This window comes from Anser cygnoides, chromosome 3 (genome assembly GCF_040182565.1).
Source record: "Anser cygnoides isolate HZ-2024a breed goose chromosome 3, Taihu_goose_T2T_genome, whole genome shotgun sequence".
Taxonomy (NCBI): Eukaryota; Metazoa; Chordata; class Aves; order Anseriformes; family Anatidae; genus Anser; species Anser cygnoides.
Genome location: NC_089875.1, coordinates 43,795,287 through 43,820,723, shown reverse-complemented (window position 1 = coordinate 43,820,723; position 25,437 = coordinate 43,795,287). Strand labels below are relative to the sequence as shown.

Below are 25,437 nucleotides of genomic sequence, written 5' to 3'. Positions count from 1 at the left end.
TTTATTAGTTAGTTCTGCTTCTATAGCATCGCCTTAAGTAGGATACCAGACATCCTTTCATGCCTTTCAAAGGAATATAAAAAAGTAAGAAACTCTATCATTTAAAACTCTCTTACGTTTTGGGAGTTGTTTTAAAAGTCTGAACCCCCGGAGTCTGTCATCTTCAGCATTCCCGTGCTTACTTTATAACCTCTTGCTAGAGTTAACCTTCCTGTGAAGCATGTATTGTAATATTTCTCCATCTTTGATAAATGTCATGCATCTTTGCATCAGAAAAAAGAATTTAGCCTCTCAAATCTGGGTGTTCACATTTTTTTCTTCTTTTTCTTCTTAATCATTCTTCCTTTCTTATTGGTATGTTCACTTTCATTGTGATCCTTCATCTTTTGTAAGTCCAGTTGACACATATTCTTCCTTCATTTATTTTTTCTTTCCTCTTCTCTGTTCACACCATTTGGATTTTCTGTAATCTGTGCATCTTGTGTGCACGAATTAATTAATTATGCTGTTCTCTCATTTCTGAGAGTTCTTTTTCTGATGCAAATGGTTCCTAAAGTAAGCTGCATGGACAGACTTCTGTTGCTAACTTCATTTTCTATTAATTACTTTTAACTATATTTTCCCCAGTTTAACTCAGCATTCCATATCTGATGCTTAGCATTATTTATTTTTAGAAAAGAAGACAAGCTGGTTGCATGTTGCAATCCACATGTAGTAAATTTGAGTTACAGAAAGATTCTTCATTCTATTTGCATGATTTGTGGACTTTCTAATTAGGTGATTGCACTAAAAATGACCAATACTCGATGATGAGTATTTTTTCAGCCTACGAGTTTACTATAGGAGAATAAGCTAAATCAGCAGATATTTCTGCTGCTTTCTCCTTTGTACACACCTTCTTTTTATCCCAATAAATTTCTTTAGGTTGTATTTTACTATTTGTGTTGTCCCCAGCAGGGACTAACCTGTAGTATTTCGCTCACCCCTTTCAGCAGCAATGTATCTGAAATTGTCACGGCAGTACGAGACCCGTCTCTCTTTCAGTGGTAGGCAAGTCGAGTAGTGTTTTATGCTGCCAGCTCTTTTTCCTGTCCCAGAATAGATGGATGCTGTGGTGAAGTGCCTTCACGTAAAATATTGGTCTCCACTGCTATAAGGTGGTCTGCTCTTGTGAATGGGAACTGGACTAGAGACAACACTCTGCACAGCTCTCAGGTAAACATACATTGTCGTACAGTTTCCTTATCAATAACCTTTTATTTTTTTTTTTAACCTTGCCTATTATCCCTGGTAAGTGTGTTGCTTAAAACATTTGTGGCTGGGTAACCCTGGCATAGCTGTATCATCACACGTCACAAACGTGTTTCCTTCAGCAGTGTTTTCCAAGTTCCCATCTGCTCTTTCAGTTGCACGTTAGGAGAAGGACCATGTTGAGCTGTGATGAAGTACTAAGCTCGTAAGGCAGTGTGTGGTGATTCCGCAGAGGAGTAGTTCTGCTGTGTTAAGCATCAGGGAGCCCAGGCTGACTTGGCTTTGGAATTACTCTTTCTTTCTCTGTCTTTATTTCTTCTGTGGTGTTTTGCTACTGAACAGTAGAACTGGTGATAAACTTGTATACCCAAGATGTTTCTGGAAATTATATTAGCTGTAAAGTTTAAAAAGGCAGAGACGTTTCTGGAAACAGCCTACCTAAGATGATTGTTTAATGAAGAATTCTGCTTGAGTACATAGAGGTTCTTCGGGGAACAGTTTGAGTCAGAGTATTGTCAGCTTTTTATGTTAAAAAGTAAGTAAAAAGTATGATAATGGAAGCGTTGCTGTCCAAGAATAACTGTATAATAAGAAATTGGGAAGTAAAAGTTATCTGACTCTAACAGTCAAAGGCCACTAGTACAGGGCAAAATTCATTTAGCTTTTGTTGCCTGTTTGTATTGTAGATTATTGCTTTCTTCACATGTCACACATTATTTTCATTATTTTGTGAAACTGTGCAAGTGACAGCAAACTCTTTTAACTCTTCCCATTTTTGGCAACCTCCTCCCCCCCCCCCCCCCCCATGACAGTCTGTAGGTTTAAATAAGACATTCTTTAAAATATATCAAAATCTACTATCGTTTATCTTATTAGATTGAAATATGTTCTAGCTGTACCCTTTGCTGTGAGTTATTGCTTCAACAATAATGGGAAAATCTGATTTCCTGTGAGCAGTTATAAGAGCAGAGTAGGTATGTGGGCCGTAAATTGGTTGGAAAACAGGTGAGGTTTGCTAGTAGAGAGAAAGTACCATTAAGTTAAACTGTCGTAGCATGCACTAGAGTCTGTGTCATCAGCTATGGTGGCTTAAGTATCACAAGAAGCCTTATGCCAGTTCTTGTTTTGCCACTTGCCTTGTGCCTGCCTGCCTGTTGGATATTTTAGGTTGATCTCAGCTTCCCAAGGCAGTGGCCTTCGTTATCAGAGGGCACTGGTGAGGCACGGCCCTGCCCTGGCAGGGCGTGATGCAGGCTCAGTTCAGTGTAACTGTAGGAAATCAGACCCATAAAGGAGGAAAAGGAAGCGGCTGTTCCTCCCTTGTCCTGAGAGGGCAGTTGTGATTTGTCTACTGCAAATAATTTATTTTTCATTTTGTTTAATGAAATGGAAAATTGAGAGAGAAAAGTAATGCTTCAGCGGAAGAATTTAATGGACGGTGGGGAGAAGAGGGGGATTCTTACCAAAACCAAGGATAAATATGAGGACGTTATTGCAGGTTGGAAGAAGCTGTTGGTTAAGTAACACATGAAATGTTTCTTTCAGCCAAAATCAAATCTTACGTCTTTTCCTCCTGCAAACTCCAGAACTAGAAGTTCTGGAACTCTTTTTTTTTTCTTTTTTTTTTTTTTTTCTCTTAATGAAGAGGTGGGAGATCAGTGATGCAGTGGTTAGGGTTCTAGCTCAGTGTGCAATATCTGGATTCTTCTTCATCTGAGATCTGGATCCACCTGTCTGGGTCCCCTGACCTGCAGGGCAGGGCGAGGCTGGAGGGGGTGGTGGTCCCTGCTGCTGAATGCTGCGTTCCAGGCAAGAAGTTGAACATGCTGTGGAGGAGGGACTGTGCTATCACCTCTGTGTCCTGCCTACCATAGCTGAGCTTTCTTTTCCTGGGCATTATAACACGCATCCTACTTTATCAGTCAGTGCAAACCGTCTCTGGAGCCATGGGAAGTTGTAATTATGCAATTTATATGATTTACCACTTGCACTCAGCAGTCACTCTGCACTGCTGTTTTCATTACTTCTGAATTGGATCCATCTAAAAGTTTGATGTCCTCACAAATATCACGTAAATATAATTACAGATCACATAACAGTATTGGCCAGGCTCATTTGGGAAAGAATTATTTTCACTAGAAGGTATTTTCAGGGATGATCTAATTTAGAGAAAAGCTTCATGTTCGCTGAATTTCGTTTGGCGTGGGGCATGAAGGGTCACTATTTTGGTACACGAGAGATGCCTTACTGTACGGTTTTACAATGCGAGAGGCAATCTCTGTACTCATTAAAGCTGCACATGTCAAATCTAACATTAAAAAAGGCTTTCTAACATTATGTAGTTTCCACATAATACCCCTTCTGCTGTCTCCGAATGTTCCTTTTGACCTTGGCGAAGGGCTGTAATTAATCTGCAATTAAAGTAATGATAGTCTTCCAGAGGCCAGGAGACTCCTTTGCTGTCCTCGCAGCACGAGAGGGCGATGTTGCCGCGACAGACCCGAGCGCTGCGGTTATTCGTGGGCTGCCGAGGGGCTGGCGGGACAACTTCAGCAGGAGCATCTTTGCACTGCCTTATTCATCAACTCCAGATCACCAGCCTCCATGCCAGAAAAAGGCAGGTCAAAACAAGATAAATCAACGAAATTACACTGTTTCTTGATAGCAAGGCATCCTCCTAAAACCTGATTTAAGATTGTTTTTCTTGGTTTTGAATTACATTTTGTTCTGTCCGGGTTCTTCTAGAATATCCACCTTGCTATAATATTCCAGATGGCTGTCGTCTTAACAATAGATAAGAATTAAGAATGGTAATAGGGGATATTTTATTTAAATCCACTTCTTTATATTTCATTACTTATTCACTTTCTATTATACCCTGGTGCAGTATTCAAAACACTTGAGGATTTAACAGGGGAAAAAATAACCATTTAAAATTAGGATATTATGTCAGCACCTTTCTTGATGGTAAATTTTTAAAGGAATAGTGTAGTATGAAAGAGCTGGAGATGTTTCATATGGAGGAGGATGCCTCTGTATGAATTTTACTCAGGTTCTTAATGGTCTAAGAGTTAATTCCAGAAGAGAAAAAGACTAACTTATGTAATTCAGTGGGTAAATGTCACAAAGAAGTATGCTCACAGACCTCAACGTTTGCTGCTAAAGTGATACGACTGAGCTGAACCTTGTTAATCACACTAATAATAAACTCTCTTAAAATTATCATAGGAACACAGAGGGAGCATTACCACATGTGTATTTCATGCTACTTCTACTGCTGCATAACGGAATAATGATATTCTGCATTTCCTTTAAGTCTGTTCAAAAAGAGTACTAGTAAGGGAGTGATTTTGCCTTTTAGATGCTGAACAGAAAAGTGCACGTTACGGGCTGTGTAATAGGTAGAGCTGGTGAGAAAAGAAGTCGTAAAACTTTTGCTAAGTTTTTTGATTTGTTGAAGCATCACAGAATGTTTTGCTTAGGCTTGTGATTTCTGTCTAACTTTTCCTAAAGCAAAGGATGCAAAACAGATGGCAAATACAGGGATCTGGGAAGCAGAATATCCTCGTACATGTCTGTGCTTGGCTTGATTCAGAACGATCTTGGACACCAATCTCTTCACAGAATGAAGCGATGGAGGAGTAGAGAGGTCACACTGAACCTCTAACCCTTCTTGCCTGTGCACCAGATATTTCCTGGGCTGGATGGGGCCACATTCTCGCTTCTTTGCTTGAAAAAAAGACATTATGAGAGAATTATGTTTCTCGAGACCAGATGAGTCCAGGCATTTTTTGACCTCACTTCAAAATATCAGAATGCTTCTTTGAAACTGATTTGTTATCCCTGGTCAGTGCTGGTGATGCTGCGACATGTAGTGAAGCCAGATTTTAAAATGTCAGTATGGTAATGAGTGATTGGGCTGCATAAAGTGTTTTTTTCATAGTGAATGAATCTCTTCAAATGTCAGCACAGGGAGGAAACAAGCGGGTGCATTGATGGTGCTGTAGATTTGTTTCTGTTTTATGCACGCTGTGTGCATAAAACTAGCCTTCTGTCCATGATGAGTTTTACTGATAGAGATAAGAAGGTGAAAATGCCATTTTCCTTTGTTGCTTGTGGGATTTTAGCTTGTGTGTAAGACAGTTTATTTGGTTTGTAACAACCATGCTTAGTTTGAGGAGGATAAATGAATACTTGAAGTAACTGATAGTGAAAGACTGGCCCTTCTCTGTCTTGGTTTCCATTTTGCTCTGGGATGGATCCGCTCATGGGAAAATTTCTGAGTTGGTGCTAGTCTATATAGAATGAATTGCTGATTGCTATCCATTTTCCTTACAGTACGAGTAGATAATGCAACAGCTCAACATATCTCATGGTATTTTACACCTTGATGGAAATAGCACGAGGACTAGCACTGCATTATAAGCATGGTACTTGAACTTCCTCTTAGAGTTCTCTGAAAGTTAGGATTTAATTGCATTGGAATAGTGAAATGGAAGGGGAGGTGCTTTAACAGTGAGTACTAATGCTCATGTCTTGGTGTGTACTTGGGAGATTTTGACTTCAGTGTGTCAGATTTAACATCTTTGCAGTCCATTAAGAAGACATAAATTGTTAATGATTTTAATAGCCCACAGTGTCTGTCTCTTGACTACTTATCTTAAATACAAACTTGTGATTTAGGATCTGTGTTATAAATGCAATTCCAATTTTCATGAATGTCATTGCTCATCTGTATCTTGATATGCATATGCAATGCATCCTTCCAGTATAACTGCAAACTTATTTTATCTGTAAGACTTAACATATTATTCTTCAGCGTAAGCTAGAACTCAGTGACGGTGTGCTAGGATGAAAAACTATCTGGACCTGTATCAAGAGGGAACTTTAAAATATTAATAATTTGCCAAATACAAAATATATGTTGGAAAAAGCCTTCCTTTTTACTACAGTTGCTCTTTTACCGAAGACACAAGGAGCTGATTGTTGCTGGTAAGCCTAGTGTAACATGTTCTAGCACTGGATATATAGAAGGAGACAACCCGTAACAAAAATATAGATTCGTTTTACTTAGCATGCACTACCTGAGTATTTTTGGAGCTCAATGGAATTGCAGGATGCATATATGTAGCTAAAAGCCTCATCAGGCTGATTGAAACATTTATAAAACACTCCTGATCAATGGAGTGAAGATGACATGAAATATGTTTTAAGGGGAGATATTATTATCTGTTAGAATCAATACAAATGTTGCAGGCGAGTTACTGTTTCAGAATATGATTTGTTGAGTTATGCAGCCATTTTCCTTTCACTGCTATCATTTAGCCATTTGTTTAGCAATAAGAGGGAAATGTGAATTTCATGGTTGGCCTTATTGAGATGATGATTTTTCCTATTTTGTTTCTATTTTTAATGCGTTCACCTTACTATTTCTATTGTAAGGGAGCAAGGAAAACCTGTCATTTTTTCTTGCAGTTGGATTGCATTGCTCTCTGGATTTCTTTCTTGTTTTTCTTCAGAGAAGAACTGGTGTAAGATAGAATATGAACAGTTTTAGTGAATGCAGGTTTCTGGACACCTTTTATGTGCAATTAAAATAACAACTAATAAAAGAATGAAAATAACTGTTAAATGCTACGTTGTCATCACCCAATTATACCTGGAAATACTGTGTAAGAGAATTTCAAAATGATGGGCAGGATCTAGAATGTCAATGTCTTTCGAACCCAGAGCTTTGCAGTCAGAAGTTGCTCTTCCCACTGGTTTGTTGACATGTCATGAATTATTTATCTCTTGCACAAAGGACTTCTCATCAAGTCTTTTATCTGTTGAGTTTTGAGTACAACTCTGTTTTGCTTTGTACAGTTTGTTCAGGCTGTGTATGCTGGGGACATGTCCATGTCTTCCATCAAGAAAGCTAATCGAGGTGGAGAGAAATTAATTTATGCAGGTATCCTTAGAAGGCCCTGACAAGTGTGCTTGTTTGATTTGTATGCACACATGCAGCTAATCTAGTGTGTCGAAAATGCCTACCCTGCTGTGCCCTCGTGAGTCTAGCATGCTCTGGGACTGGACAAGGATAGGTACATGAAGGCAAATTTGTATAATTATGTATAGCTACTGGAAAAGATGCGCCTGCATCCTTGACTGCATATGTGCAGACAGTTTTGTCTGTTCAGGGTGCAACTATGGATGCAGCAATACGATGCAAAGCTGTTTGTTTCCAGAATGTCCTTCTACAAATTTGGCTGTTGTTTCTAACTCACTTTTCCCAAGGGAAATGGGCACTTAAGCAGTGGTTTCTGTAGGTGTAATTATGGACCTGTGATGAACAGCAAGATTTCTACCAGCATTGTAGAAACCAGAGCTTGGCCCTCTGTATGTCAAATAATTTTTAACGTTGTGATGTGAACATGGCTGAAAAGGATTTTTGAAAAGCAGTTTGAGAAAAAAAATCAACCACCAGGTACATTGTGACAGCCAAAAGATTTGACTTTGGATTTGTATGGAGATGATGGGAACTTCTGGTGTTGGGGTGAAACAAGGGAGTTGGATATGAATGGGATGGAAGCTTTAGAAGGTGTTAAGAAAAGAAGGTGGTAGTCGCTTGTGAAAACGCTTAGTAAACAGGTTACTGTATTACAGTCATGGTTACAGCTGAGTTTCATTCATCAGTATGGTGATTCAAAGCAAAGTTCCCATGGATGCTAAGTTCTGTGTTCAGATTTATAGAAGCCGTTCTAGGAGTTATGCTACTACTTTTGCTGTCTGATACAGATGAGATTAAAGCTGTGATCTGTTTACAGAGATCTCTGGATTTCAGAATATAATTAAGGTTCTCCTCTTGAAAGATTTTATGGCAGAAATGTTTGTTGTGAAGGAGTTTATGAAGTACTTATTCCCAGTGACTAATGTGTCTTATAAACTGTCTTAGCACGTAATGTAATATATACATACAAGACACTAAACTGCAAAGTTATATTCAACGAAAAATGATGGTTTGATTTTCATGATAAGTTTGAAGGGCTGTAAAATGTTGTGGAAAATGCTTTTTAGTATTCATGGGTTTTGCCCAGAAGACTCCCTTGAAACATTAAGTTGTTTTTGGCTTTTTGTCATTTTAATCATGAAGTCAGTGTGATAGCTCAGAGCTTGGACAGGCTGAATCGTGTGTGGAGGGTCTCTGGGGTTATCAAGATAATAGTGTTAATAGAGGGTTTGTAGGCCACTGCACAGGGCTCATTGGTTGTACTCTGTCTTCAGATTGTCTTCTGGTTTTTGCAAGAACGTGTATATGCTAACAACAGAACTGATAACTGATAACTGATAACTCTTTCCATGCTGCTGGTCACTGCATCCTTCTACCATGGGATGCTTGAGCTTGGAGCAGTGTTTGATTTCCATGCTTAATTCTAACAGGTCATGAGTTGAAAACAACAAAATAATATTGGCCTTTGCAGGGAGAAAGTTGTCCATGGCGTCAAACACCTTACGCAGCTGCTGCCACTTCTCCTTTGCATTTTCCTCATCCATCCTCCTTCTTGGCCTTTTTTTGTTTGTTTTATGGGGCCCTTTTTTTCCTCTGGTAATCAGCCCATTCAGACAGTGATCTTCCTCTTTGGGTCTTTAACTGACTTCTAAAGAAGGAAACAAGAGATTGCTTTGGGAATCTTACAAGGATAGGCTTTCCAGTGCAATTCCAGTCGCAGATTTGGTTGATAGGATTCATTGCAGCCTTTGCTTGGTGCTGTGATAGCAGTAAGCTAAAAGTTCTTGGCTTCAGTGCAATTGGCATATAGTTAAGGCATCCTAAAATAAAGTATTTTTAAATGCTTGGAAAAGAAATCCAAAAAAAGCCTTGTAAAGATAACAGCAGTCTAAGTAAATATTTAAAATAATGTTGGAAGGGTGGCTTTACATTTCCTTTTTAGTCTAAATTATTTAGAAAATCATCTACTGTATAGCTTTGAGTAGTTGCTATGACAAATATCTAGGTCAGTTGAAGGGCAACATGAAAGGTTTAATTGGGTTCATCAGAACTGAATGCAAGGTTAGAAGTTGTTCATCTTCAGCTGGGGTTTCTATTTTTTTCTGGCAACCATATAACCACTGCAAATGGGATTTCTAGCTAATATTGGAAAATATTATTAAGAAATACTTAACATCACTTGAGATGGCAAGAATTCTGCTATCCTTCTTTATTTAGAGCTTGTTTCCCACCAGTGTTACAAAACTATTTGTCATTGTGGTTGTCTTGCCCCTGGTTTTTATGAGTTCCAAAAAATGTATCTGCCTGAAAGTGCTGCTTGACAACTGAGATGGTGAAGCTGGCAGTGAGCTCTCTCAGGATAAATGCGGCTCTGGAATCACTTGGCTTTTCCTGTGGAGTGAATTATCCAAAGTGCTGAAGTCCTGTTAACTTGGACTGGATTTGAGGCTATTTAATGACATAAATGATTATAAAACTAAGATTTACATCCTACTTCAAATATATTACTTCATGTATATACATGTTTAATCTTGGATCACTAATTGTTTAATTAACAATGAGTAAAAATATAGTTTTCCATCTGTGTTTTGCAATATTTAGAAAGCAAAAGCATAGTTCCCACACAAATTTGAAAATTGACAGTAATAATAAATTACTATGAATAAAAATGTCCAAGTTTTCCATCAGTGCCTGGATTTCATTTGACCAAATAGTGAGGATTATGAAACAGAACTAGAAACATGCAATTTTCTGAATGTCTTTTTAAATTCTTGCTAATGTTGTCCTTGGAAAGAGAAGCTACATTGCAAATGTTTCTGAAGTTAGCAACTGTGTAAATGCACACTGTTAGAGGTATGTGGTAAATGAGGTAGGAGTGTTTATCTCCCTCATTTTACTTCTTTAATGTAAATTACTTTCCTGAATATCCTTTTTGCATACACAGAGCAGTACACAACAGATGCTTCATACGCTTAACTAGGATCATTTAAAAAACAAAGTGTCTCTGAAAAACCTGTCCCTTCCTTGGCCACCAGTATTTCGTTTGGCACTGGTATCACCACTCCAAGGAAGTTCATCCAACAGCAACGCAGGCAGGCACTATCTCAGCCCTAAACGTGACGTTCGGGATAATAAGCATGTAGCTGTTAGTCGTATGTGATTCCAAACTTATAACCATGGGGAGTCTTAAATATATTAATATGCAGACAAAATACTTAATATTATAAGGGAGAATTTGTCAGAGAAAGAGTATCCAGGTGTGGCACGTGGGCTGCCAGCTATAACTTGCTCCCGCTGATCTTATATATAGTCCGTGACTTACGTTTTAATTCAGAACACCTTAAAGGGCAACATATCAATATATAACTATGTATGTCCCTATATGCTCTTTCAGAAATTAGCTTTGGCAGATGCTAAAATGGAAAGAAGACTCGTTGGCTCCTCTGACAGAACCCGCTTCTGCACCAAGTTTTGTATGTGCCAAACTACTGTCAATAAATAGTGAGAGCTCTGGAGGAAGCTCTTGGAAAATAGAGAAGTACACTAATACAGGCTGTTGTAAAAAGTACCTCTGGTGATGAATGGTTAGTGTTTGAGAAGCGATGTCTGAACGTGCACTTAGAGGTGGTATCACAGTGCATACAAATTGCCTCTATACATATTGTTAAACAGGGTCACTCCTCACTTACTGCTAAATTTTAGTCTCAGTATTTACTTTTCTCCTCTTATAAATCATTTCTACCCTCTGTCTCTCTGCTTCCTGCCAGTTCCCATACCTGTCTACTTTTTTGAGCATTCTGATGCATTTTCTGTGTTTCTAAAGTTCTTTTTCTTCCTGAGAGAAGAGTTATTTTTCTGCTGGAATGTACACAAAGTCTCCCAGAACCATTACTAATGTAAGGGTTCATCCCTTGAAAATAACACTGCAGCGTGCTAACACAGACTTCTTTCCTGCCTTGGAATTGGCTATTGTTTGTTGAGCACTGTCAACACACTCAGCACTGTGTAATATAAAGAAAGAGTAGGAAAGGATTTCTGCCCCAAAGGGTTTGCAGTCTGTTAGATGCACAAAACAGATTAGATAATGCTAAATATGGCACCGGTCAGATGCACAGATTAGTCTGAAAATGCCACAGATCTTTTTAATATAACTTCCCCCTTTGATGGATGTAGTCTCTGTTTTAATGAAAGTATAAAAATACTCTTGGCTTCCCTGAAGACTTTACAAAAAGCTACATCTGAATAACTGACAGGTAGGATCTATCATGCCAAGCTTAAGCTTATTGCTAAGCCAAAATATCTGATAAGTTGGTTTGCCTACTGGCAAAGAATTAATTGGATTTCATACTTGGAGTCCTTTCTTTCGCTCCATCATTATTATCATAGAGTTACAGGAGGTAGAGATACAAAAGGCCTATTAAGTCATCCAGGCGATAGACTTTGCAAAGCCTGGCTTCTATTACGCTTCTTTTTTTTCCTTGAGCTTCAGACCTTTCTTAATTTCATTTTGTTATTCCTAATTGTATCTAGTTTTTGCCGTCCTAAATAATTCATTTTCCTTATTGGCATATATATCCTTCAAATATTTACAGGCTGCTAGTGTGTCCCCTGGAAAGTTGTTCCTTAGCCAACCTTTATGTAGTTAACTTTTAATGTCTGTGTGTAATTAATCTCTTCAATCTCCACTTATCATTTTTGTTGCTTCTCTAATAACTCTCTTTAATGTGTTATCTTTCTGGTAATGAGGTGTCCAGAGCTGAATGCAATATTTCATGTGGCTGCACCAGGGCTCTGTGGAGAGGGACTTTCAGCTCTCTGCTCTGGGAATTGATGCATTTGCAAATGCAGACAAAACCCCTTGAGCTTTATTGTGCTGCTTTGTGTGGCAAACAGGAAACCAACTGATTCAGATTACAATGGCTTTGTATCATTTCAGGTGCTAAAGCAGTATTAGATATGTTTCTCCATGCAAGTGTGAATGGAATCAGCTAGATTTTATATCTCCACGAATGAACTGTATTCGCATGAAATGTTTGTTTCTTTTATCCCCTCTTTATAACAGATATTTAAAGCTGAACAGACAAGGGAGGTGAAATGGCACTGAGGTGACTGGCAGTGCCCTGCTGGTGATCTCTCCTTTTTCCATCTGCTGGCACCCTTGGGGGGCACATGGTTGGGAGAGGAGTGTGTTTTGCTTACTCATTATGGTTTATTAGCACCAAATTGGATATGTTGGCAGCGAAGAGGTCCCTGGGGACGTGGCAGCTAGAGGAACCGGTGCTCTGTAGGTGTGCCTGATTTTCTTGTGATTAAAAATAAATAAATCCTCCCTCTTGGAAAAGGTCGGGGGTTGCAGTCAGGAAGAGGCATTGGGAAGGATTATGAAACAACAGACGCATTGGGGGACATTTAAAACTCAAGGTGACAGCAAATGATCTGAAATTGGGTTTGGTATTATTATGAAGCAGTAAAGAACTAAGCTTGCTATGAGATGTTCAGTACTTTTTTCACATCTAGCTGCCTATGAACAAAACTGAACTCTGTCCAGTTAAAATTTTAACAGGAAAGTGCAGCTGCTGATCTAAAGGGGGGTTTGGACTCCAGGCACCTGGGATCCAATTTGTTTCAAACACTGGACTTTTGACAGCACCTTATCTTTCTTGCTTCTCCTGCAGGAGCTGTGAAATCATTTTCTGTTTGTTTGACTGATTCAGTTTAGCGGCTGGTTTATTGAACACTGAGGAACTGAATAAGTTAAATTAGTAAGGAGCTTGTTTTCCCTCTTCCAATCTGCAAATCAAACTGGTGCTTGGGCACACAGACCTGCCAGGGCTGTAACCTGGGAGGGATTTTGGACCCATAGCTGGTTGCGTCCATTGCTTAATTTGAAGCAACGTTTGCTTTTGTATCCAATTTTGGGTAAACCTATCTTCCCTCATATGTACACAACTCATCGAAAGTTACATGTTTAGTGAATTAATACCATTTTGCAGTGTTCTTTTGTGCCTTTTTAAAAGGACTTGCTTTCGTTTGAGCTGAGCTTTGGTACAAATGCCATATTAAAATCACTGTGAATACGGCTTACCATTTCCTAGTAAAAGAAATATTGAAGGTACAACTCTGATAGGTTATAACTGTTTAAATAATGTTTATGTCATATGCTTTTGGAATATACAGTATATATTCCCACATAAAGCATCATTTGGTTGCAAATAAGCATGTTGTACTCAGTGCTATCCAAAGAGAATCACTTCTTTCTTTTAAAGATAAGATAAAAAGTGGAAGTGCAGATTAGGACTGACTAAAAGCCAGGCTTTGTTTTAGTTAAAATCCAAGATTAAAACTATCTTAGAGAACAATGTAGGAGTTTGGCTTGCTCTTCAGTTGTGTATTTGATGCAGTGGAATTTGTATCTTTAGCCTCTGCAATCCTGTGCAAGGCCTGTCTCAGCTAACTGGCAGGAGGAATTGTTCCTGTACCGCTAGCTTTGGTACCTGAGTGTCAGTGGTAAGTGTCTGACCAGTCTCCAGACTAACAAACTGTGGTCCTAGTTGTCGTGGCTTTAGGATTGCATGTTCTGTGATAGTATCTGTGATAGTGTCTGTGATAGTATCCCAGAATCTGGGATAGTTGTTCCTCTGGGTGTAGTACTCTCTCTGAAGTACCTACTTGGAAGCAGATCCTGCTTTTGAACAGGAGGCATGGCAGGAGGTGCCTAGTATTTTATTTTCCTATAATTTGGAGTAAGTCTACCTTCAAAGTTTATCTCCTGATAAATACAACAGGGAATTTAACCTCCCAGCTGTCCCTAGTTCTTGTTTTGTTGCGGGCGATCACAGTCCGCCACAGATGTGTAGGCATGTATCTTTCCCAACCTTCTGACAGGTTGAGGACAACCGAGATGAACAAAGAGCAAAACCACTTGCCTCATTACAGCCTAAGGTTTTAATTTACTTTTCAGCTTTTTAGTCAGCCTGGCATGTACAGAAGTTAAAAGCAACGCATCGAAGCAATGTACACAATCGTTAAGTCTCAAACTGCGAAGTGTGTTCTACTTCCAGGCTTTATTTGGTGCATCTGCTGTGGGACAGGCTGATGTAGGAAAGGGAAAAGGAGTCTGAATTAAACTAAACTGAGAAGAATTAATGCTTTGCAAGCAGACCATCATCATTCTTCCAAGTTTCTGCAGGGTTTTTTTAAAGCACAAATTAATTAGGCTCTCAGCCCCTCTGCGATAAAGATCCTTTTACACAGGGCTGAGGCCAGCCCTGCCTGTCTCCTCAGCGTGTGCCAGCCAAACGCTCTTTCAGCATCTCTCACAGACAGCCTCATGTGGCTTTTCCTACTGGTCTTTAAAGAGTTTTAGAAGATTTGGTCTGAAAGCACTGGTTGCTGCAGTGCTGATAGCTTACTTCTGGACATAGACCACCACGTGTATGGGCTTCCTGTGCGGGTACCTGGGGAGAATTAGTGCCTTGGAAAGAGATCTTGCAGCAGCTGCTTGTAGCGAGGTGGTAAGAAAGGCTAAGGAGAGAGATGTATTCAGAGCCTCGTATCTCTCCAGAGCTTAAGTATTTTGCTCCGAACTTCAGGGAAATGTTTTTTGCCATTTGAGTTCATAGCCTGCAGCCCTCTCCTGCAACAGGTCAAAGGCCTGTTTTCCAAAAACCCAGGCAGGCCTGGTTCTCCAACATTTCATTTCTCTTGTTACCTGGAGGGATAGACTGACAGATTTGACTTCACGGAGAAAAATCCAGACTGCCAGGGAAGGAATGCCTAGGTTTACTTCTCTTTGTCTCTAACCAAGAGAACAGACAGTGATATTTCCTAGTGATCTCTCTTTCCTCTCTAATGATCAGTGGAACATTTTGAATAAACTGATCCCCGAGATAAAGATATTGAGCATCGTGCTGTTGTCAAAACAGGGCTACTGAACTTGGGATGCTTTAATTGATGGTGGAAATCAGAGGTTGGGGAAAACGGAGGAGGCAGGTTGAGTGGTTTAGACCCCTGCCAAAGTACTAGGATGATATATATTATGTGCCCTCAGAGAGCTTGTGGAGTAGGTTACTTTTTAGTAGGGAAGAAAATGTTTGAAATGACTTCTTTGTATTTTGCTGTGAACTATATATATATATTTTGCCTCTTGGTTAAAAAGACCTAACAGCGTATCGTGCCAAGTCATTTCCATAGAAAGCTTTCTGGAGTGTTTCAAGGCTACAGGTTTCTGAAGTCCTTAATTATTTCCAGTTTAACACTCACACGTTTTTAAAACATCAAACAACTAGTAGAAATAAAAAGTAATGACATACAGAATAGATTTGCAAAAAGTTATTTTTTCCCCCAGACTTTTTCTTTAAAATATTTTTCAAGTTTGTTTTTAAAGCGAAACCTTTCCCCATTAATCTCTACTGAAACATCATCAAAACTTACACTACAAAGAACTGGTAAATTACTTTTGAATCTATTCCATTCTTGCCAACTCTAAGTCAGCGCTGTCTATCATTTTTGCTAAGAAAGCATTGTATTTCTTATGCAACTACTCTGACTTCCTATCTACAAATAACTGCAAAAATTATGGAATAAATTTAAATTATAATGTAGAAAAACATCCCCTGCAAGGAGGACGCTCTTAACATAAGACACAGGACTTTGATATCTGGACATACTGCACAAGGCTCTTCTTTACCCCTCTTGGGAAGTTCCAGTATTCTCAATAACACCAGTTAAACTGCACTGAAAAAAAAAAAAAGAAAAAAAAAATACCTTTATTGATGAAGACAGAGGGAAAAGTGGGAGAGAGGAAGGTTTTTCTTAACCACGACCACATCTCCAATCATGAAGACAGTTTTTTTTCTAGTTAGGGATTTCTTACAAAAGCATGTTTTAGTGACTGAGCAAAGAGGTCATGGCTTTCAGAAGGTCCAGTATGATTTGGAAACTTAGATCATATACTCAGAACGATTTTGGCACTTCTGAGCATCTCTGTGGATCTTAGTGGGGATTAAGCTCCTTAGTACCTACATTACTGAAAAGGAGAATAAGGCCTCCTGTGGAAAATCTTAAACTTGGTTTTCATTCCTTTAGTTGCTACATTTCACTCATATGCCTTTGAGTGACTTTTTAAAACACTCTGGAATAACTTCAAGGATTCCTTCCAATATCAGTCTATTCTCTCACTGCTTCCCATTTATTCCTCTGAGCAAGCAGGAGGAATGTAATTTCTTGTAATTAGGAAATTTCTTGTAATTAGGAAACAGGGACTTTGGATTACTTCACTATTCTGAAGTATCAGTTCTTGTCATCCAGAAGTTTTCTAAATCTGAAAAGGTTGCTAGCGTTATATCAGAAATCAACATCTAAAGATTTTTTCCCATCCTACCTTATTACTGTGCCATTTAAATTGTCACATAATGGTTTTGTAATGTTCCTGAAGAGGAGTACAATTCTTCGAAGTAACACAAATAAGTCCTTTTCTGTAGGTCATTCATGTCTCAAATACTTTTGTCTAGTTATGAAGAATGTATAATTCTGAACAAACAAACACCTCTGTAAAAGTTTTCAAGAATCATAAACGATGTAAATGGTATTTTAAAGAATTTTGGTGGACGGTTTGAAGAACAGTGTCTAAGAAGACATGAAAAAAATGAAATAATTAAAAAAGCTCATTGGAAAAATATTGTAACATACTTTTTTTCTTTCATTTATTCATCATGTGATGTTGATGATATTGTCTGGTGTTTGTTCAGGTATATTGCACCTGTGAAGTGTGATCTCTCCCATGTATATTATCTAGTGCTGCCTTTTGGGAGCATTTTATTTATCCTGTGGAGGTCTGGTACATTTTGTACCAGTTTACTAAGTTAAATAACTATTGTGTTTACTCTTTTAGCCTTTTTAGTCCAATAAATCCTCATGGAAAATGTCTTGAAATACCCTTCTATGGAGATGATTCTAGCTATGTAGTATATTTTTAGTTTTGATTGCTTAAATGAGATTTGCAGCAAAGTGGATCTTAGGGTTCTATTGGTTTGCTGATCCCTAATGTTTATCCTCTTGCTGTGAATTTTTCATCATCTGTGAGGCTAACAGTGGTGTGGTGGAAATATTAATGCTGTTAACAGTGAAGGATGGACATCTCAGAAAGTGAACGACCAACTGCAGTCAGTCAGTTTCATAAGAAAGGAAAAAATCAGGACTTGATTTTTTGATAACACTTTCTTAAAAGATAAATGGTTTCTTAAAAGAGTGGCTGTCATTATCATCTCTAGCAGATTGTTTCTAAACAGATCAAGCATTCTGTTAAATATTGAAGTCTAGCATTAAATCTTATCAAAGAGGGATTAATTCTTGATTTTTTTTTCCAAACTATAAGTTGAAGACTTGTGCCACTGATTTTAACTATGTAATATGTGATTTAGGGATGCGTGTTCAAGTCAGTGACTCCTGAACAGAAACGATGTCGGGGAAATGGTTTTTCACAGCCAAAAGGTCTTCTGCTGTTATAGTAGCTGGGCAGTCGAGTGACTTCTAATAAGGTGGTGACTGCTCTGCTATCACTTTGTATTGGATGTATCAATTATCTCCTCATGCTTTATATTTAACGGTCAGTTCAGTCTCTTCGCTGGAATTTTAGTTTGTTTTTAGTGTGTTCTATTTAGCTGTTGTTCTAGGTGGCATATTTCAGATGAAGTTACTTTATTGATTCTCTCTGGGGAAATTAGAGGAGGAGGAAGAAGAGTAGGGGATTAGAATTGAATTGTTAATGCAAAAACATGCTTCATTAAGTTACTAAAAGAACTACTTTTCAGACCTTTTTTTACTGTAGCATGTATGGATATGAATGTATGCACCAAGCAATTTTTTTTGCAGACCCTCCCCACCTTTTTCCACCAAAAAAAAAAAAAGCCATATGTATGTACGCAAATCTTCCCTTTTTGAATATTTTATTTTCATCCTTAATCCTGTCACTATTAAACAACAGTTGTAGGGTGATTTTTTTTTTTTTTTTACCCCCACTCCCTGTTTGCACAGCTTGGCATATATGTGTTTTGAGTCAGTGAACAAGTAGAGGCCACTTATTTCACACAAAAATTGCTGAATGAATCATCCTGCTTTCCTCCCTTTTCCTTTTTTTTCCCTGTCTTCAGCATATTTGTATTGCCTGAAAAACAGCTTTGCTGTGAAATTTTGCAGAAGTTCATTACATAATCTCCAAGCTTGGGTTGCCGTCAGCATTCTGCAGTGAACTTGCCGTGGTTGCTTTTATTCTTCTCCAGTTTGCTGTGATAATGGGTTTTGGTACCTTTTGAGGTATCTTCTTTGTTTATCTGGAACAGCAAGAGGGATTGTAACAAATGAAGCGGTTTTGGGGGGGGTTCAAACTATGCCTTAGATGAAGACCATCATCGTATTTGCCTGTCCCAGTGACAGTGAAGGATAGTAACACACTTTTTTCCCCCCCTTTTCTTGCTTCCCGAATGTTAAGGGAAAATTTCCCTGCTCGTCTCCTGGGAAATGACTGGGAGCAGCTCCAGTGTGAAGACTTTTTATGCATTTGATTACATTGATTAGTTAAGCAGAATTCATGTCCACAGTAGGAATCTGTTGTTCATCACCATCAGTTTCAACTAATTAAAATCCCCTCCATTTTGAAAGACTTTGTCAAGGCACCAATTTTACGATGAACATTTGTTTGAATCACCCACTCTGTATTTACCTTTGATGTTAACTATTGCTGTCTGCAATAACAAATCAGTAATAATCTCAAAATTAATGAAACTTGGAACTTCTTGAGGTTTAAAAGCATCAAACCGCCTGAACTATAACTTTTTTGTAATTTTGAGATATATTTGTAGTTTAATTTTGTGCATAAATGTATTGGAGGTATTTCCTGCTTTTTTAGGTTAATACATAATTCTTGCCTCCATAAATCGAGACGCGATGTTACATTATTTGATCCTATCAGTCCTGCATCCTGGCTGACTGGTTGCTCCCCTCACGTCAGCATCTGTGCACTTGGGAGAAAAAATGAGCACAGATGCTGATGTTGCCCCCTCTTTCAAGCTGTCTGCCTTCTCACCCTTACTCTCGGTTATCTTAGTCTCTTCTGAATTTTTCCATGTTCTATTAAAAATAATGTAGTCTGGCACTTTTACATGTCTTTTTCAATATTTTAGGTAAAATATGTGAGCCAGAGTGGGAATTATTTGGAAGATAAGGCAGGTTGTTTGTTTGTTTGTTTCTAATAAGGATTTTTTTCCCTGTTTAAAAAAAAAATAATAAATAAATAAACACAAGAGACTACAATCTAAAGTATGAATAATAACAAATTAAGCATGAAAGAATTCTGTGCACTAGCACGAAAGCTTTGTGATGAATATAATGTTCACATTGCAGCATGTTCCCCTCGTTCATGGTAATTATTAAATTTCAAAGTATCTGAAAAAGAAGATGGAGCAACTGTGTTTCTAATGAATCTGTAATGAGTTTTAAGGCTGGGTAACCATGCGGAGTTGAGGGATTTGCATAATAATTATGATAACTGGACTAAAAGTGTAGAGCTATAGAGCACTTTTCCAGAAGAAATGAAATTGTCTTAGCATTTAGGGAAAATTCAGTTGTTGTAGTTTGGCCAGTGATACCACAAGAGTAACTAAGGAAAAACAGCTATAAGGAAGATGAAGTGATGGCACTTCACTCAGGCATGTGTAAAAGTGTGCCTGAAAGCGATGGAATTTATGGGCTGTATAATTACAAGGATATAAATTTGAATTTTATACTAATTGGATCTCCTTCGGCCAATATTAGCGTGTAGAAGAAATAAGTAATTGAAAAGTGTGGAGTGTACATAAAAACCTCCCCCGCACCCTTACATCCCAATAAGCCGAGATGATTCTTTTTTAGTATGTTGATCGCCAGTAAAGGAAAAGTATTGTTTTTTTTATTGTTTGATTTCAGTTGCAGAAGGAAGGTCTTTACTTAGCTCTGAGGTGTCACATTCTAATGTTGATGGTTGTTTCTTTCTTGTTGTTGCTCAGTTTACTTTCTTCTTAGGTTCTTATAGTATATAATGAATGGTCCAAAACTATTTATTAATTTTGTGTAGCATAGCAAGAAGGAACTAAAAATGTAAATCTTGCCTGGGACCAGAGGATCCTGAGGATTCTAAAACAGTGAACTGCAAGCTCAGATTTTCTTGTACACCGATTTCAAAAATACAGTGGTACAGTTTTAGGGGCAGACAGTGTTTTACAACAAAATGACTTCATTTATGTGCTGCCTTTCTTGGTTAAGTCCATCTTTTATTCTGGCAGGACCCATTTTTCACATTGTAAAAAATGTAGCATTTTCTTGCAGGTATTACAGGACAGCATTAAAATGAACCCTGCTTCATCTCCAAATGGTATATGATTGGAGAACACTTGTTAGACAATATTATGTTTCCCATTCAAAACACTATGCAGGCCAAATCATATACGGTCACAACTGTGACTGCAAGAATAAAGCTCTTGTTAATCTTCTCTTTGGTTTTCTTTCTCCTCCTGCTCCATCAGGTCGTCATTCCTTACTGTTTTCCCTCATCTCATAGCCAGCTTGGTTTTCTTTGTGGCAGGATCCTTTTCTGCCCAGATTTCCCTCAGCACATGCTACTAATAAACTCTCAAACTTTCTGTGACTTCACTGCATTTCTCCAGGTTCATTCTCTGTTCTGCTACACTGTGCCTACTGATGTTGCACCACTTGCACGTGTCAGCATTTTTCTGATGACTTTGGATGTTAGTTTCTCCGAGAGCATGGTCAGTTCTGGGGAAAAGCTGGCAGCCAGTGAGGGAAAATACGCAAGGTTCAGCTGCACCCCAAAAAGAAAAGCCTCCCTGTAAGGTTTTTTCTGTAAGGCCGTATAGGGCTCTCTCTGTTAATCAGCTGTAGGCGTCCTGCAGAGTGAGCTCCTACTGAAGGAGTGGCTGGGCAAATAGGAGTAGGTCAATCCTTAGGATACCCGTATGTCTCAGAAATGGTTCGTGTGTCTCAGGTTTTTTCTAGTATCGGTGTTGGCTTAAAAAGAAGAAAAAATAGAAAAAGTAAAGAAAAAAAAGTAAGGAAACAATGTAAAGAGATCCAGCTGTGGAATGCTGAATGATGTCCAGCAGAGTAGAGACAGTCTCTGGCATGCTATAAAAGCCTATGTGAAGTACGGCGATTTCTCACTGGGTATAGCAGGTGTTGTTGTCACATTTCATTCACACTCTGCTTTACAGAGGTACGTACATCCCAAGTTAGACCTCGCCTTTTCTTTTTCCTGGGCCCTAGGTGTGAGCACACCATGGCGATCCATTAGTCTTCTGCTGGTGAGTTGAGGACAGCAGCTACTGGCAGAGTGCTCCGAACAGTTTGTACATCTGAGGTCAGCAAAGCCAAGCAGCGCACCTTTACTTAACTGCAGGCTAGCAAAGCAGTTCATCTCAGTGAGAGAAATATACTGTCCTTCAAACTGCCTTGTTGTCATGGTCAGTCTCCTACAAAGACGCAGTTTCCTTTGTCTGACCCCTATCTCCAGACAGAAGACTTGAGGCCAAATGGAGTCAGGGTTACATGTGGAGTCAGGAAGCACAGAGTCTCACTCCATGCTTGTCTGCATCCCATGGCTCTAGGACAATATAGAGGAGGTTGTCATTTCCTTAAAATCTGAAATCCCCAAGGGTGCCATCTGTGGTCTCCATTGGCGTTGTTGCAGACAGGAGCTTGTCCAGCCTTTGTGGCCTTATGTCCCTAATGCCCAAGGCCTTTTCCGCTACTCTGATGCTTATGGGCACGTGGTACTAAAGCAAGCCCGAGGGTCGGAGGTTTCCTGTATTTGCAGGTAGGAAGTGCCTGCAGGGGCTGTACCACCTCACACACAGGTGCATGGTGAGCTGAGCATCTGCTGTTCAGCAGCTGATGCAGTCAAAGCAAGATTCCTGTAGCTTTTCTGAAGTTTCTTTTATGGAAGTTCTTTCCGCTGTTTCGAGTCCAGAGCAGCATGAGTCCACATGAGCTGATTTGAACTCAAGACAAATATTTAAGTCAGACTGATGTACGAGGACAAAAACTGATTGATAAACTTTTTCTTTCCTTGCAGAACAATCTGGCTTCTTTGAAGCATCATTGCTTTTGAATCTTTGCATGATATTATTTGTGTGTGCCTGTACTCCAAAGCCTATTTTTTTAATATGGGTTCTCTAACAGGTTCTATCAAACGCTCTTCACTTAAGTGCAACTTCAAGAATATTTTGAGACACAAATCGATGTTTTGTACAAGTAAACAGTAGTGTTTTTTAATCTGCCTATTTTTTTAGTTTATCTCAACTGAAAACAAGCAAGAGATTAGCAAGCAATGATTTTTGTCCCTAATTCCCATATCAAAGCTGTTTGTGCTAACTAGATAAAAAGTATTCTGAGGCAATATGTGCAAACACTTGTTTATTAGCAAGAAGGATAAAGTGAAGTTATCCTCACTTGACCTGCATTTTTATCTTTGTTTTGTGCCTTTTTCTGGATGCTTCTAAAGTATTTAAATGGAGAAGAAAACTACATTTGATCTGCACTAGCATAATTTTATTTTTTGTTCTGTGTTATGTTATTTATATTAAGCCAAAACTGTGAGGACTAAAGGTAATATTAATAAAATAGTGCTGTTCTTTTGGGAAAAAAAAAAAAAAAAGAACAGGTCAGTGCTACTGAGACTCACGCATAAGTTTTATCAGAGGGCAATGTTACTTAGTAAAGAAAATTGTGACTTCCTACTTCAATTATAAATATAAATCCCTCCGTTTACTTACATAAGCATAGTGTTAAGGGTTTTCACCATAAAAACTATTGCCATAGCTTTGCTATCTCATTTGAGTCAATTCTGTGTATTCTGGTTGAGCCTCAGAACATTTTGTATTTGACTTCCCCTTCCATACAGGTTGTCATTAAGAGGAGTTCAAGCCTCTGACCCCTTGCTCTATCCTTGTTGCATATTCTTGTGCCGGTTACCTACTGTGAACCATCAGTGCTCATCAGAAGTGGAAGCAGTAGTCCTCCAGGCTCTGAGAGTCTTATGCAGGTGGACAAAGGAGCTGTGATTGAAGCAGATTTTTGCTTCTTTTTCCAGTGGAAGTGTTGTGAGCACTATCTATTTGAACTCTTTGATTCAACCTGCAATGCCTCACCCCATCGGTAATTTGTTCCGGCATTCTCTGTGGTGAATCTAATACAATCTCCATGGAAAAGATGAGATAGTCCCTTTCAATCCTGGAATGAAAAGATTTTATTTCTTTAGAAATTCAGAGTTTTGCTTTTTTTCCTCACAACAATTTAAAGAGGATGCTGTCTTTGATTGCCATTGTTTTTCATGGAGTATGCTGATGTTTTGGGGCTATTTTGAAGCAGAGTCTCTGGGAGACTGTTGAACTCAAAATCCATTACTCCATTACTATTGGAGAAGGTTTAATTCCTCAGGAGAAGCAATTAAAGACAGGTCTTGGAGTGGTAGTTTTGCTTCCCAAGAACTGGAAGTGCTGAGATGTGCTGATCTCAGCGGATCACCGAGAAGAAGGATTCAAAGCGGATTATGGTCAGTGAGAGAATTAGTAATGGTATTTATTAAAAATGAACTTTAGGATGAGTGACGGGATAGGTTATTTCTTCTTTCTTCACTTCTCCAAGTGTGCATATACCATCTCTGGAACGTGAGGGCGTTCCCTCAGTTAGGAGGTATTATCACACCTAGATAATGTACAAGTGCTTTAAACTTGTATCTCAGAGTTGGTATGTGGGGTTTTTGAAAGCTTTTGCTAAGTGTTTTTAAGATAAGCCAGTTATGGAGGCTCATGCTTCTGCTTTTTGTTCTTTGTACTACACTGATTCTTGAGGCCATTCTGGTTTTCTTTTTATCTCTTTGTTTCACTGATAAATCAATAAATACTTCAACTTAGCTAAAGCTCACCAGAACAGAAATATTTTTTTTTTCCAGAGGGCTTTTTTGAAGATTTTTTTTATTATTATTATTGGTTTTTTTTCAATTAGTTCTGCTAGAAAAATTGTGGTTATGGTGCTGTGTTTTGGATTTAGGATGATGATAATGCTTGTAGGTGTTGCAGAGCAGTGCTTACACTTAGCCAAGGTCTTCTCAGCTTCTCACATCGCCCTGCCAGTGGGGAGGCTGGGGGTGTACCAGGAGCTGGGTGAGGCTGATCCAGGCCAGCTAACCAACATTGACCAGAGGGATGTCCAACACCATCCGGCTTCATGTGGAACAACAAAACTGGTGTGTGTGTTACCTTTTTTTTTTTTTTTCTCCCTCTTTTTCCCCTGATTCTTTATTGCTGGTGGGCAGGGGCCAGAGTGCATGAACAGCTTTGGGGTGCTCAGCTGCCTGCCAGTTTAAACCACAACAGCATATTAAATAATGCTGATAAAACAGGGTTTTGCTGAAATTGTTTATATTGACTGTTCTTTCAAAGATGCAGAAACCCTAATGTTTGTGCGGAACAGACAGGGAAATTTGTTTTGGGCCAGGGGATTTTCCCATATCTCATTTACTGTGTTCCCCCCCCTTCTCTTAAAAAATAAAAATAAAAACCATACTGTTATGTATCAGATGTTAAACGAACCACTCTGGCACTCCTAGCCATCTCTCTGCAGCAGTTCCTGTGCTGTGATACACTTTCCTGGTGGGTTTGCAGCCCACCTCAGCTGCAAATGTTCTGCATGTGGTTTCTGGGTTTAGGTGAATGCTCACACTGACGCTATAGGAACATGGATAGTTGATGCCATTATTTAACACTGGGACTGCAGAAAGGCGAGATGCCTTTGTTAACAGCCTTTTCAGGAAGGGTGAGTGGAAGTGGAAAAATGAGGAAAAAAGGAGGTCAAAAGCAGAGCCCTGCTGAGAGGATGAGAGGGGTGAGAGTGTGTTTCTGTTGTGTGTACCAGCCTATTAACTTTTTGCTTTGACCTCTCCAAGTTACACTCTCCTTTGAGGCAAGTTTGAGGACCCCCTTGGTAGGCATTGTCAATCATCATCAGTCTGCAGATCTGCCACCCAGGATGCCCTGCCCTACACGAACGGTTGGCCTGCCTCAGGTCGCCTTTGGTGAGGGGTGGTTTATTCCTACGCAGGAGGCTGGAAAGCAATCTCCCGCAACACTGACTACTTCTGGCATCAAGGA

General features: G+C 39.0%; 1 protein-coding gene across 4 annotated transcripts in view; it reads left to right on the top strand.

Moving 5' to 3' along the window:
* DISC1 (DISC1 scaffold protein) overlaps positions 1–25,437 on the top strand; it is a 203,034-nt gene that overhangs the window by 113,826 nt on the left and 63,771 nt on the right. The window contains exon 10 of one of the 4 annotated variants that reach the window (XM_048047243.2): positions 1,103–1,215. The exons of the other annotated variants lie outside the window; for them this stretch is intronic. Coding sequence (XP_047903200.2) covers positions 1,103–1,215 — 113 coding nt within the window. The remainder of the gene's footprint in view (positions 1–1,102; positions 1,216–25,437) is intronic. 4 annotated transcript variants of the gene reach the window in all.